Source organism: Bidens hawaiensis, unplaced genomic scaffold (genome assembly GCF_021521415.1).
Source record: "Bidens hawaiensis isolate Kalapana, Puna unplaced genomic scaffold, B.hawaiensis_p1.1 tig00008946_1, whole genome shotgun sequence".
In the NCBI taxonomy this organism is placed as follows: Eukaryota; Viridiplantae; Streptophyta; class Magnoliopsida; order Asterales; family Asteraceae; genus Bidens; species Bidens hawaiensis.
The window spans coordinates 671,614-687,731 of NW_027491650.1; the positions used below are offsets into that span (position 1 = coordinate 671,614).

At 35.6% G+C, this 16,118-nt stretch overlaps 1 protein-coding gene, 1 non-coding gene and 1 pseudogene across 2 annotated transcripts; all 3 read right to left on the reverse strand.

The window, feature by feature from the left end:
• Positions 1–1,253: 1,253 nt before the first annotated feature.
• On the reverse strand, positions 1,254–4,770 carry LOC143530478 (proteasome subunit beta type-5-like). The gene is made up of 7 exons (XM_077026006.1): positions 4,628–4,770; positions 4,391–4,520; positions 3,155–3,261; positions 2,574–2,708; positions 2,366–2,469; positions 1,688–1,788; positions 1,254–1,540 (listed from the first exon to the last, which is right to left on the reverse strand). The coding sequence occupies exons 1-7, from the start codon at positions 4,742–4,744 to the stop codon at positions 1,419–1,421; spliced, it is 816 nt and encodes a 271-aa protein (XP_076882121.1). The 5' UTR covers positions 4,745–4,770; the 3' UTR covers positions 1,254–1,418.
• A 2,327-nt stretch (positions 4,771–7,097) lies between these two features.
• LOC143530451 (pentatricopeptide repeat-containing protein At4g21300-like) lies at positions 7,098–13,674 on the reverse strand (annotated as a pseudogene).
• An 893-nt stretch (positions 13,675–14,567) lies between these two features.
• TRNAL-UAA (transfer RNA leucine (anticodon UAA)) lies at positions 14,568–14,650 on the reverse strand. Its single transcript has one exon. It is a non-coding gene; the product is annotated as a tRNA-Leu (tRNA).
• Between the last annotated feature and the right edge of the window lie 1,468 nt (positions 14,651–16,118).

Genomic DNA, 16,118 nt, shown 5'->3' on the forward strand with positions numbered 1-16,118 from the left:
TCAAGATTGTACTTTTTAAGCGGTAAAAAGTTACGGTTTAATATTAGACAAAATTATAGATTTAGAAGAAAAATTACATTGTGTGAATGAACCGTTCTCATAATATATACTACATAAAAATGCATATGCAAATGATGAAAATTAAAATACACGGTTCAATTTACGCGCTGAGTTTCAAGTTCAAAACCGGACCGAGCCATCAAACTACCAAACCACCAACCAAACCAAACCGAATCATTAGTCTTAACCGGCCAAACCAACAAACGTGTTTTAGTCGACAGTTTGATCGGTTTGGTCGCTTTTATCACCCTAGTTCCAAATCCCATTAAATTTAATGACACAACTTTAACCAACATCAGGTCCCAACCTGTCTCCATCAAAACAAGTAAATAAAAACTGTGAATTGTTATTTGTTAGCAACCAACAATCCAGCAACTTATGGGTTGTTCTAACATGTGAACAATCTCAAAATGTTAGATTGGTGATGGTCTGTAAGAAAAACGCTTTGGACCCGTCAAACTCGTTTATAACGCAACCCACCACAAAAAATAATCCAATATGGACCCGACCCAACCAACTCCGCCAGTTTGTAAGCTTGCTCAGAAACTGGTTTTGGACCCAACCCGAGTTGAAAAGCAAGCCAAAAAACTGGTTTTTTTCGTCCCAAACCAGCTTGAAACGATTTGATATGTTCATTCATTTATCAAATCAGGGGTTACCGGAGGCAACATCTCTATTACTACGGAGTAAAGGTAAGGCTGTTTATATCATACCCTCCTCAGACCCTACCATAGCTTTGCTTAGAGGTGCACAAAATACCCGGTTCCGGACCCGACCCGGTACAGGATTTCCCCAGAACCGGAACCGACGCGGACCCACCAAAACAGGAAATACTCGTCTAAACCCGACCCTACCCGAAACCCGGTCAAACACCCGACTATGCCCAGAACAGGTTCCTACCCAGGTCCAGTTCCTAAAAATTCCCGATTTGTGCACCTCTAGCTTTGCTATTGGTGACTATGCCCGGAACAGGTTCCTACCCAGGTCCGGTTCCTAAAAATACCCGATTTGTGCACCTCTAGCTTTGCTATTGGTGAGGTTTACCAAGTACGATGACGACACATTTTCCTCCTAAATCAATTTATAAACTGATTTTTTACTTTTTGTTGACCAACCCGGTTCGGTCTATATAAACCTACACAACTAATAAACCAATCTAACCATGCAACTATTTTACGACATTAGCCTAGTACTAATAAAAGCGTCCGAATTTTTCAGATGAAGGAACAACGAGAATGTCAAACTCTAGTAATAAACTAGAAGAAACAAGATAATGTAATTTGAAAACGTTAAATCATAACAGAAGTACATTACACTCGGAACGTTTTTAACAAGCTACAGACAGACACCCATGCGACTCAGGTTGAGTCAGTCATTTCCTGTTCAACAACGGCTGGTTCAACAGGGTAGTACGAATAGTGAAGCTCACCAACATCATCACCCGATAGCTTTGTCCATCCGTTCGGGCCCACATGATAAACTAAAATAAAAACACCAAAAGGTTATTATATCATAGATGTAATAACATTGTAATTTCAACCCTTGTACACTTATAAACGGGTAAGTTATATTTGATGCTTATTATATATCAAAAAAATTAACAAATTTGGGTGGAAAGGGGATGTACCGCTAGCAACACCGCCACTAGCTCCATCACGGAACGTTGCATGATAGATGGCTCTTCTAGCCAACTCAGCCGCTTCGTCAATTGTCAAATCATATTTGTACCTACCAAATTGAAATAATCAAGACAAGATGAAACCATACGTAAATAAATCACACTTCAACAATGTTATGATGGTATTTTATAAGCCTGTAACAAACCGAGCATCCGGTGAACTGTTCGCCGGGAAGTTCGTTTATATAATTAAACGAACGAACATGAACACATGTTTTGTTCGTTCACTTATGTTCGTGAGCGTTCTTTTATTTATATTCGTTTATGTTTGTTTGTGTTCATTTACATTTGTTCATATATGTTCATTTATGCTTATTGTTTATATATATGTTCATTTATGCTTATTGTTTATCTTTGTTCAGTTACGTTCATTTATGTTCGTGAACTGTTCGTTTAGAACTTAAAACAAACAAACATACACGAACACGCTCATTTAAAAAATACGAAAACAAACACAAAATATGTGTTCGATTAAGTGTTCATGTTCGTGTTCGTTTAAGTTAAATGAGCAAACACGAACATGCCCTTGTTCGTTCGGTTCGTTCAATACATTTTGAAGCTATTAACATTTCATATTAAAAGCAGATTTTTTAAAGCATGTGTAACTGTTCCAGGTATGGGGCTCACCCGTTATCTAGCACACCATAGGCGTATGGTGAACCGGACCCAACTGAAAACTTTGTTCCCTTCAAGCGGCCTCCTTCACTGTCTACATAATACAGACCTGGGCCCTACAAATGTAAAATATGTAAAACTTTAGAACGACCTTAAACATGCCAAACATGAAACTAAAGTATATAAAACAGCACTTGGATGTATGATTGTGTGTGTATACCTTTTCATCCCATCCTGCAATCATTGTCCCGACAGACAAGCCCATTCCACGGTAAGAATATAATATATTTGCAAGCATTTTTGAAGCACCGGTCACTGAAATCCTTCTCTTGTTTGCCAATTCATGCAAACGGCACTGAAATATAAATTAGTTTAGCCAGAGTGTAAAAAAGAGCAAAAACATAAATAAAAAGGTGGCCAATTTTGGCCCAAAGTCATTTTGAGTAACCAAATTCATAAAAATAAAAAATAAATAAACAAATAAGCCGTTTTTAACTTTCAGGAATTTCGATTTTACGGTAGTTTTCAACGTTGCCAGCCGGAAACAAGTTTCCAGGACACATCATCATTATGGCCAGAAAAAGGTCTATATGGTCAAAGTTACCAAAAAGGCATCTATGTCATCATTCTGTCCTTGTTACATCTACGGATTACCTTGAGTCCTTAAGTCAAGTTTTTTTTAAAGTAAAGGGTTTTTAGTTTTATAAAAAAAATTCAGAAGTTTGTGTTTTTTTCTCAGGGCAAAAGAAATCTGAAAACCAGCAACTATAGCGAAACTGATGTATGCAACACAAAAGGTACCTTAATGCCTAGATTTCTGTGCCAGAACTGGCAATCTGCAGCTCCTCCAGCCATTGTACCCAGCATATAAGGATTAATTTCAATGATTTTCTTCACAGATTGAGATGCTGTAATAATAATCAGAATGATGTATTAGACCCTTTAATGCTTTATAACTGTAATAATATTCAGATGTTCATCCTATTCACTTTTACAACTCTTGATAGACCACATGAAAAACAATAGCTGAAAGCGAAATACGAAAGACTTTTAATCCGAATAACTATTTGGCAAACTAATCATCATCATCATCGTACTCAGTAAATCCCACCAATAGCAAAGCTATGGTAGGGTCTAAGGAGGGTAAGATGTAGACAACCTTACCTCTACCCCGTAGGAATAGAGAGGCTGCTTCCGGTGAGACCCCCGGCTCGATAGTAGTTTTGCATCAAGCCTTGGACATAAGGCACATAGCACTCAACCACCAGGACACCGGTCGATTGATGCGTGTACCCTTGTCTTTTGGCTATCAACGCCACCACATGATGCCTGATTAACCTTCCGCCACTTTTAACGTTATTTTCACGATATTAGTAAAATAACGCCAAAATTAGTGCAATTTTGGCGAACTAACTATTTATAAAAACAGATAAAATAGAAAAAGAGGATGTTTATGGGACAACCCAACCTAAACTATGTCAACTTATACCAAAAACAGCCCATTTCAACCTGCATACTTTTTGAATATTACCCAGCCCACCTGACTATCCAATTTTCCCACCTCTAGCCATTAGCCAAGAGTATAGATAGTAGCAAAACAAATAGTTAAAGAGAGACTGGACATCAGTCTCAAGAGCCAAGACAATGTTTGTGTCTAGGTTACCACTACAGGCCTAGAAATATGGCATCTACACACACTGTATCAATATAGCTATCCTATGTATCTTAAAACTTGGGCACCAGAGGGTAGATATACACACAATGAGCTAAATATCATTTTTCTAGTGAGCATATTCAATCTATTTTAACACAATAAGCAAATGTTCAAACGCCTTTTGCAAAACAATAAGCTATGTTTTATGTGATAAGACGCAAAGGTTACTGAGTTACTCAAGCACATCAAACAAAAAGATATGTTAAATCAATTTATAATTAGTTATAGAAAGTTAAAGTTAAAAAATGAATGCATATGCTGCAATTGCACAGTATATGATAAAGGACAAAATAACTTTCTTGTTAAAAGAAATAAGTACATACAGATATAGCCTCCCATGCTAGCTCGGGAATCAGCAGCGACCATCACACCCTCCTTAAAGATAAAAGCCAAGGTTGTTGTCCCCTTTGCGGGCTTTACCATTTGGATCGAATTCTTCTGGAATCCATCAAACTGAAGCAAGGAATTTGAGATAGTTTTTAGCATAATGATGCATTCATCAATTTGTAAATAAAAAGACGGGACATTTGGTGTAGCATAATGAAGTACAAAAAACTCACATCAGATGTGACTGGAAGATCAAATGAAGGGGAATCTGAGAGCCCATCAGAGAATAACTCATTATTTCCCCCATAGAGTGGTGCACTTGATTCTAGTCCGCTAAAGTCAAGCTTCATGATTGCCACCTAGAAACAACAATTCATCAATAATTTGATTAATTTCTTAACTCTCAGTCCCTATTAAAGCTACATTTTTTTAAAATTGTACACAAAATAACTTCATCAACAATTAAAGTGAAAATCTTGATAATAGTTGCTCCAATTTAAAAGAACAAGAGCAGATACCCTCTTGAGACATGACTTACGCAATCAAACACGTATACAGTCCAAAATTCGATATGCACAAGAACTATAAAATGGTAGAAGAAAAGATAGATAACTAGATCAAGCATCATAGCATATGCTAAGTAAAGAGTTCATAATTGTTGAATGCTGGTGAAGAGGTAACAAGCCTATATGTGAGAACATTTGTAACCAATTTAACGATATTACTTAATAAAAAATAAAAAATAAAAAAATAAAACTGTATTTGCAAAAGATGGGAAAATGTTGATTTTACAGATATAGTTTGTTAATACCATTGCAACGACAATGGTCATACGTTGCTAAAAACACCACTACAATGGCTACCTACTCTCTGACAAATACACTATACATGTTGAAATATATATCCCTGAATGTTTATAATCTATGACCATTGTACCAGGCTTTATCAAAAACACATTCAGTCTCAAAACCCCAAATTTACCAAACGTTTTTTTGTCGTTTTCGCATCAAATTTTGTCAGAGAGACATGCAGACCTCTTTTGTAAAACAATCACGGAAAGCGCAGCGTATGAAAACAAAACTTAGATAATCTGTTAAATACTTAAACTAACTCAGTGATCACAACTATGAGTCACCTAATTGCACCTAAACTACTTGATTTCAACTTTTAAGGCCTCTAATTAATTTAAATCTATTAAAAATCAAAATTATTCTGCACCAAAACCTATAATACCGATTAAACCGTTTTTGAAATACCAGTTACTTACCGCAACCGGTTTCCGATCAAAAAATAATTATAATAATATACAAAATAATTAATAAATAATAAACAAGCCAAACTCGAGCTTGAAAAATTTTCTCACAAGCTTTAGAAGTAGCGCTTAAAACGAGCTGGTTTTCTGTAAGTTAAACGAGCACTCGAGCAGAGCTCGAGACTAGGTGAGCTCGGCTTGTTTACGCCCATACCTAAGTCCTAAACTGCTTGATTTTTAACTTTTAAGGCCTCTATTTAATTTAAATCTATTGCAAATCAAAATTATTCGGCACCAAAACCTATAATACCGGTTAAACCGGTTTTTGAAATACCAGTTACTTCCCGTAACCGGTTTTTGATCAAAAAACAATTATAATAATATAAAAATAATAAATAAGTAATAAACAAGCCAAACTCGAGCTTGAAAAGCTACTCACAAGCCTAGCTCAAGCTTTAGAAGTAGCGCTTGAAACGAGCCAACTTTCTTTTTTATGTTAAACGAGCAGAGCTCGAGACTAGGTGAGCTCGGCTTGTTTACGCGCCTACCTAAACTACTTGATTTTCACTTTTAAGGCCTCTATTTAAATCTGTAACAAATCTATATATATTCTACGCCAAAACCTATAATTCATGTATATAAATACAACGAAACCCTAAGTATTAATTAAGGCATGGATCAGATCAAACTCAAATTCAAAATAATGCATATAACTAAGCGATTAGAACTTAATAATAATATTAATCGATTGATTGATTGATTGGAGACGATACCTTTGAATCGAGAGAGTATAGAACAGATCGTTAATGCGTTGATTCAGAAGAGAGTATTAATATTTGAAGAGTGGTTTGGTTACTTGAACAACAATATAACATTAGATCCGATACTTGACCCGACCCGGTTGGTATGGATCCGGTAAGCCCGGGTCGGTTATCAGTTGGGCCAGTTGTATAACTTTGGGCTGGGCTATAATCGTTTAGGAAGTGATTTTTAATTGGGAAAATTACGAAAATAGGTATTATAAACTAGTTGTGACGATTAGTTTGTAGAAACCAATTAGAACTTGCCATGTGTTCTTAAACTAACCGTAACGAGCACATTTACTAATTATTTACTCGTCACGACTAAATAAGTTTCATGCCTCGTAATCAACGCCAACGAGTAATTCATAAGTCCTTTAGTCGCGACGAATAGATGATTAGTGAAAAAAGGACAAAACTGCCCCTTACGTGAAGGACACACTGATGGATTCAACGACCAGACTTAACGAGATTAGTGAATTCAGGTTTAATTGCAAGTGAAATGAAACCACAGGGACGAAAATCACAAATTTGAAACTATTTGACTAAAACCGCATATTTGGACAAACCACATGGACGAAAACCGCAGTTCACTCTTCATAACTACAACTGCATCATTGCATCCTTATAATTTCAAAACAATGTAAGCATCTATTTCATATGTAACCATACAAAACAATTTCGAATAATGTAGCATCTATAATATTCTTTCACCAATACAAAACGATCATGTCGGTAAAACCGCATAAGGTTATGGCGTTTCTCAACTGTCCTGTATCCTTCATCCCTAACCACCAAACCAAAACTCTTTAACAAACTATAAATCTCGCCAGACCTCGGGTTACACTTGTCAGCAGCTCAGAAAACATGGGTCTCATTATTCACCTCAATCCAACTATAACCAGGCACTTTTTCAACGCCTCTAACTTTCATCATATTTCTTGTCTTATTAACACCTTCCCATTTCCCAGCATCGGCTTGAACGTTAGAAAGCAAAACATAATACCCCGAATTCGTGGGGTCCATCTCAAAAAGATGACTACACGCTGTTTCCGCCAGCTCAACATTCCCGTAAACCCTGACTGCCCCTAACAACGTGCCCCAAACACCCGCGTCCGGATCAAAAGGCATTGACTTTATAATCTCACACACTTCGGTTAACCGTCATCAACCAACCCAGTATGATCACATGCGGATATTATTGCAAGAAACGTGACGTGGTCGGGTTGTGTGACACTTGAACCAAAACCAGGTACACTCTAATATGCAGTTATCGATTTAACAATTAAACGCTTATTACGTAACGATCGAACGATTAACAAACGGGTCTGGTTATGACCCAGATATCTTGGGGGGGCATCTATAAATGATATACGTTTAATATAAGCTAATATATTAGTAATATGGCCTTAGTTCGATAGCAAACAAGTTAAACGAAAACATGCTCGTTTAACAACCCGCTATAGATTTAAACGCAAAAGATAGTTACAAACCAAGCATTGTATCATCCGTTAAGCCGAAAAAGATTTACCAAAAACTTTATTTGAAATGTTTTAAGTGATCCGTGAAAATATTTTTGAGTTTTACAAACGTATAATATGTTTTTATAAATTTACACAAAACTAGCCGAAAAACATTCGTTTTAGCACTGTTTGACGCACCCGATATATTTTTCACGCCAAAACCGAACACGAAAAAAATTTGGACTTTTTTTATATTGGGCCTGTGGATCCAGGAACTTGGGCCCAAAATGGGCCAAATATTGAGTCCGGCCGTAAATGGGGTCTTTCCCCCCTTATTAAGTTATCTTTAATATTAAACAATGGTAAGATATTTTCTTTGGCATCCAAATCAGATTAAACTTCTGGAGAACGGCTCAATTTCATCAAACCCTCTAAAACCTAGGTAAAGCATTAATTTAATCATGTTTTCATCTTATTAAACAAGTTTAATACCATATAAACATAGTTGGATTACCAAAAATCATTCATAACCATGTAAAAACCTTAAAAATGGTCCAAAAATATGTTTTGATCATAAACATGGTTAGAAATCAGAATCATACTCTTTTTTGGCCATAAACACGGATTATAGGGTTTAAACGGCGTTTTTACGGTTCAAAAGTTCGGTTTAACACCCTAGCCGAAACCCTAAGTTAATAGGTTGTTATGTTGATGAAAGTTCCTTGGTTTGTGATATAGGACCTGTATCTAGCTTGCATAAAAGCACAAGAACCAAACTTGATTAGAAAGGCGAAAATGAACCAAAACCGCTAAGATAATACCGAAACACCGATTACGAGCTGTTTAGGATTCGATTGTGATGTGCATATTATTAGGTCATGAAAAATTACAGAGACATCAGGGACCATATCATTGAGTCCCTGTTCAAATTTGGTAATTTCTCAACCATCCGATAATATTTGGCGAATTTATTACCGAATTGGGATGTTTATTTGGGAAAAACAGTTAAAATGCTTGAAAAATTATGAAATTTTTTGGGAAACTCAGATTTGGTATATTTTGATCACACATGAAATTTTGGAGCATTTGGAAAAGCCTAAGTAGGCTTTATGCATTTGCGTTTGTATGAGTTTCTATAGTCATTTTTGGCCCGAAAATAATATTGAAAAAGGTTGTTACATTTTGGAATTGATACAGATGGTTTTGGGATATAATTTGAACATCCAAGAATTTTTGTTGAATTTTCGGAAATCATTTGGTATAAACGGATGATTTTCGGGCTAAATATAGCAGGTAAAATGAATTTTTATAAATTAATAAACCAATAAATAATTCCATAAATATTTTTATAAAAATATACATATTTTATTTGATAAGTTTCTATATTTTCAAAATTTAATGATTAACGGTTATTAATTATGCTAATTTGAAAATTAAACAAATTCAATTATGATAAAAACCGGCAAGTTCGTGATTAACGAACCTGCGGGAATATCAGAACACCAAGAGTGATCAAAAATCATATTTTTGGATTAATTATGTAAAAACGAACCTTTTTATGAGAAACCTGGACAATCTGGGTAGATTGTGCACGTTTCTCCTCAAATCAAACTGAATAAACGGAAACGGGCCCCGTAGTGAATCATGAACCCCAATGTGTGATCTTTCTTTATAAGTTAATTATTTTATCGACCAACACATTTACCCAAGCTTACTTTCCCATAACTGTTTTCTGAACGCATAAACAACAACTTGGCCCAGCTGTGAAAACGGGAAAACTAAGCCAAGTTCGGTTTTAAGTATTAGACATTGAACAACATCACAATCAAAGCCTACTGACACTTTCTGGATGTAACAGCTATATCCAGACTAGCTATACAGCCCGATTTAGTATTGAGATTATAATAATATTAAAATATTAATATTATTATAATATTAATTATAGGGGCTAAGTGATAGCAAGGGAAACGAACCCCAAGGTGACCTCGCACTGAGTGCCTACAAAACAGTGAGTTTCATGACCCCACTTTTAAACTGTTTTTACGAACTTTTGGGGTGAAAAACATGTTGATACATATATATATATATTCTGAACTGTTTGATGATGTGAATTATCTAAGTGCTAACACACGAAAGTCCTCACAAACACAGTGATTAACTTCGAGCCGGTGGCTTGTGAATAGTACTATTGGTTTGACAAACCCAAACGGAATCGGCCTGGTTGCCGTGTCACATAGCGCCGTTTGCACATGACCATACTTATACAAACAGGCTATGTAGTGTTAGACATATCTACCAGGGCATGTTGTGGGCTGAAGGGGAGCCACAGTGGTTGATTGGGCGTGGGAAATTGATGCACGCAGCACAGACAGTCAAGGCTTCACTGTAGCTTAGTATAATTACATCATAAACATACAAACAAACGTACTTGTGAAAGTACATACATACATACATACTTGCGTATTTAGAAACTATGATTGTTGTACGCATAACTGATTTCTTGAAACTTGTGAAACTCACCAACTGTTTGTAGCTGACCCTTTTTAACATGTTTTTCAGGTACTGGATTTGATTAGAAAGGCAATGTGCTACGTGCTTGACTTGCGATCAATGCCGGGTGAATTGATGCAAGTGTGCTAACAAGAAGTAAAGCCGCTTAACGGGCTGGATTTAGTTTGTATCACCTAGTTATAAACAAAGTTAGATCGATGTAAAATATTGTAAACTAGTTTGTATTGTTCTTTATAAACCATGTGGTTGATACCAGAGGTGTCTGTTACATTTCCGTTTTACGCTTCCGCAAATTGTTTAACGGGGTGTGACAGGTTGGAACCCGAATTCTTTCATTTGGTGGAATAATATAGGACATTCTTGAAGACGACCATGGTTTCCATACGCGGATATGATACTATTCCAAGATACTTCATTTTTAACCCGCATTGTGTTGAAAACACTTCTTGCACATTCCAAGTTTCCACATTTAGCATACATGTCTATTAACGCGCTCTCTGCATATAGGTTGGTTTTCAATGCGCCTCGTGTCATGAACACGTGTATTGCTTTTCCAAACCCGAGCAATGGTATATTTGCACACACGGAAAGCACTAACGATATACTTACCGAGTCGTACACGGCTCATTCGGATCCCATTTCATGAAAAAGCTAGTAATCATGGAGTTCCAGCAAACTGAATCTCTTTCAGGCATTTTCGAAAACACTCGGTGTGCAAGATCAAGCCTTCCACATTTCGCATACATGTCTATCACTGCGGTCCCCACGTGACACAGTCTTTCTAGCCCGTTTTTCAAAATTTGACCATGTAACTCTTTGCCTAATTTTATATCAGCCAAACCTGCACACACAGGTAACGAGCTTGAAAGTGTGACAGCATTCGGTTTCAATTTCTTGTCAAGCAAAAACCTAAAGATCTCTAAAGCGTTAAAGTTCATCCCGTTAAGGACATAACCGGATATCATAGTAGTGCATATGACGATGTCTACGTCAGTATCAAAAGTGAAAACATTTTGTGCCATTTTGACCTCCCGACACTTAAAGTACATATCAATAAGTGCATTCTTTAAAAACACATCCAAATGTACATTTTGTCTTAGAATGTAACAATGTATCTCTTTCCCTCGGTTTATAGAAGCAGACTCGGATAAAGACGGAAGGAAGCTTGCTAATGTGACAGTATCCGGTTTGGTTCCAAATAATATCATTTCACGAAGTAAATCTAAAGCTTCATTCATACGTCCATTTTGCACATGCCCGCCAATTATAACATTCCAAGTAACCGAATCTGGTTCTTGTACGCAGCTAAATAACTCCTTCGCATCAACCAACCATTTGCACTTCGCATACACTGCAATTAGCGTGTTGAGTACCTTCGAATCCGCCACCTGCCCACATTTGATAACAAGTCCGTGTATTTGAGCACCAAGTTCGATATTCGCGTCAGAGGCACACGCAGACAAAACACACGCGTAGGTCACCGAACCCAGTCGGGTCTTCAAACTTCTCATTTGGTTAAACAGTAATAAAACATGTTTCGAATCCCCGCAGTGATGAAGCTTGGTGCTCAAAATGTATACAAAATTTGCACAAACTAAGGAGGCCGTGCTCAAATTTCGGCCAAAAATGGCTAAATTTACATTACGTATAAAAAATTTCGGCAGAAATAGCTAAATTTTAAACTACGTATAAAAAAATTCGGCCAAAAGAGGCTAAATTTTACACTACGTATACAAAATTTCGACCGAAAACAGCTAAATTTACACTACGTATAAAAAATTTCGGATAAAAACGGATAATTTACACTATTACGTAAAAAACCTGGGGGGGGGGGGGCAGGGCCACCCCGGGCCCTAAGGAACCTTCGCCATTGAATCCCCGTGTCTTAAATAACCATTAAGAATAACATTCCACAGTACATCATCTCTTTGAGGCATTTTATCAAACACCCAGCGTGCATCATCTACGCAACTATTCTCGGCATAAAACTTGATCAACGAGCTACTGACATAAACATCCATCTCAAAGCCCATCATCCGTATCGTACGATGAACCGATTTACCCAACCCCGACTGCTCTTAACCGACCACACGCCTTGATCACATACGGAAACGTGTACTTATCCGGACAAGTTCCATATCCCAACATCTTAAAGTAAACCGAAACCGCAGAGTCAAAACATCCCATCATAGTGAACCCTCTAATCATCCAATTCCATGGGGATGCATACAACAAATCAAGCCTATGAAACATACTCCTGGCGTCATTAAACTTCCCACAAAGTATGTACATTCCAAGTAACTAGGCCGGTAAACGAACCGAACGTTCGGTGAACTATTCGTGAACCATTCGGCGGGAAGTTTGTTTATGTTCGTTTATTTAATAAACGAACGAACATGAACACATGTTTAGTTCGTTCATTTATGTTCATGAACGTTCATTTATGTTCGTTTATTTAAGTTCGTTTATGTCTGTTTATTTATGTTCATTTATGTATTAATAGAAAATAATTAAATATTATCTAGATAGGTAATCTGCTTAAATGTTTTATATTTGTTAATTTGTTTTCATTTAAGTATTTTCATTTAAGTTCGTTTATGTTTGTTTGTGTTCATTTACATTTGTTCATGTATGTTCGTTTACCTTTGTTCAGTTATGTTCGCTTAGATTATAAACAAACGAACACAAATGTCCCTTTTTAAATAAACAAGCATGAACATAAATATTTGTTCGATTAAATGTCCGTGTTCTTTTAAAGTTAAATGAACGTGTTCATTCGATTCGTTTATAGGCTTTCATTATTTACATTGATGAATACATCGGTTTCAATATCTAGGTTCTGCCCGATTTTATTTGTGTCCGTTTGTGTTCGTGAACCGTTCGTGAACACATTCATTTCCTTAATGAACGAACACGAACACAAAATCTCGTTCGGTAAGTGTTCGTGAATCGTTCGTGAACACATTATTTTCTTTACGAACGAACATAAACAAGGCCTTGTTCGTGTTCGTTCGGTTCGTTTACAGCCCTGCAAGTAACCTCGAACCCAATAGACCCGCGTGGTCGATTCCATTAATAATGAACTGACAATGTACTTGCTGCCCTTGTTTAACTACTTGGTGTGAACAAGATTGCAAGACTAATGCAAGTTTGGATATTAACTCCTCCTTGGTGAATCGGACCGACATGTTCGTGCTTAACGACGATGAGGTTTGCGAAAATCGCGGGTTGAATGAAATGTTCCTTGGGTACATTTTAACTCAATTCATCAGTATTAATCAGTTAATCTCCAAACACATTCAAAGCATCATTAGTGTTACACAATTGGTTTGCTGCAAGGTGTATAATATATACACAGGTGTGTGTATATATATATATATGTTTGCATATATATGAGTAATGAGTTTGCTAGATATTAACAGCCTTGGTTGGTATATGTTAGGAATTAAATAGTAGAGGGATTAAAGTGTAAAAGTCCAATAGTTTAGGGTTATAATTGTAATTTGCTAATGCGTTAAGATATAAAAGAAAATACTGATGCTATGGGTGTTCTTTGGGTTTCGGGTTTCAAAGTTTTAAGTCTTGACCCGAAACCCAACCCAAATCTCTCACGGGTTTTCGGGTTCGGGTTTTCCGGGTTAGGTTAATCGGGTTCCGGGTATCCTAGCAAAAAAAGTTTAAAAAACTACAATATTAAAGTTAAAAGTTAAAACAATGTATTCTTCTTCGCTCGTAACGTAAATAACCAAATAATAAATCAACATAGCATATAACATAGTAAAACAATTCAAAAGAAGCACCCATACGATAAAACAAACTTGGCCTTGATTTAGATTTTCGTGTTTCCGATGTCGCTTTTCAAATACAACTCAATAGTATTATATCAATTTACTTCAGGTATTCGGTTACTCGTATAAGCAAACGTACAACAATGATGTGAGACGACACAACCGGTCTTTTCGCTGTTTCGCAACATTGTCACAAAAAGAAATCATAATATTTTAAAAAGTACATGGGCCTGATACATAACTGCAAGTCTACAAGTATCACTTTAAAATATAGTAAAGTAACATGGGCCAAAAGTAGGTTAGTTAATAGTTAGCCAATAAGTTAAAAACCAAAAATAAAGAATAATAATAAAAACAATTGCTGGCTATGGGGTTCGAACCCATGCGCACTTATGTGCAGAAGATCTTAAGTCTTCCCCCTTAACCTCTCGGGCAAACCAGCTTTTTGGTTTGGTTTGAAACTTTTAAATACAAGAGTTTTGTTATAATTTGTGATTATTTATAAATATAGTGTTTATATAATAATAAAAATAATAATAATATATCATATATGAGCATGTTTGTTCAAGCATTGATATTATAGAACCGTGATATCCGCGACTCCGCGTCATATAAAAGATTAAGAGTGCACAAAAATAGAATCATAAATGAAAACTGAAATTAACTATGACGAACAAAACTGATGGTTATGGTTAAGTGAAAATGATTAACCGGCCGTTGTTTATGGCTAAAAACAATGTTCTCTGTTAATCAAATTTAACCGTAACCAAACCGAGCGTTGTATTTTTATGTTTTTTTTTTCATAATTCTATTTCCATCTTTTATGCAACTATTTCCATATTTGAGCATTTAAATTTATTGAGCAGTTGTATATAACATAGCTTGGAACCGATTACTTCGAAACCCCATAATTGAGCTTGGGCACCGTGACTTGACCATTTTGACTAGAACAAAGGGGGAAAAGGCATAAAAATATACATTAGACAATTAACCGAACTTAACCAAAACCAACGCATGATTGACAAAGTTAACCGACCATTCAGTTATGGTTATGATTAAGTTGATGATCATACCCTACCAACATTTATGATATAGTAATATATATGGTTGCAGAAAATTATATCATCAAAATAATAGATACATAATACATTATATATTTCTCAATATACTATTGGTTTTGCAATGAATGTATTTATACAAATTGTATTGTGTGGTGTATATTGGCTAAAATCCACCACCACCTTCAATTTTTTGTTGTGTATTTTGACCAAAAACCCTTTGAAAGTTGGAAATAAACCTCATGAAAATAATGTGGATGGTGTTCCAATCATACTTTTATGTGGGATCACATTAACTTGATGATCATACCCTACCAACATTTATGATATAGCTACTCTAAGTTCGTTTTCTCATAATATTAAATACATATACACACAACTAGAGTATAAATATTTGGTACTTTGTTGAATAACATATTATTGTAAGATTTGCTCATAAATTTGTGTTAGAATATATATGATATAGCTTTTATTTTCCTCTTTTTTATATGATAAAGCTTTTATTTTCTTCTTTTTTATATGATAAAGCTTTTATTACCTATCGCCATTTTATTCTTTACATAATTACTAGCGTGCTAATTAAAATTAAGAGAGAAAGGAAAATTAGTAAATTATAAGACACATAATAATAGTAATCATATTTATTATATAAAAATAAAAGGTGGTTGCTTATTTACTTTATATGAATGATAGGTTTGTTTATATTCATAATTCGCAAAAGTAATAAACTTCAGTATATAAAACTCATTTTCAAGCTCTTTTTTGAAAATAAGCTTCAGTTTAGGCTCAAAGCCATTTAAGCTTAACTTCTCTCGAGCATTAAACAAGCTGATCTTGGCTAATTTACGATCG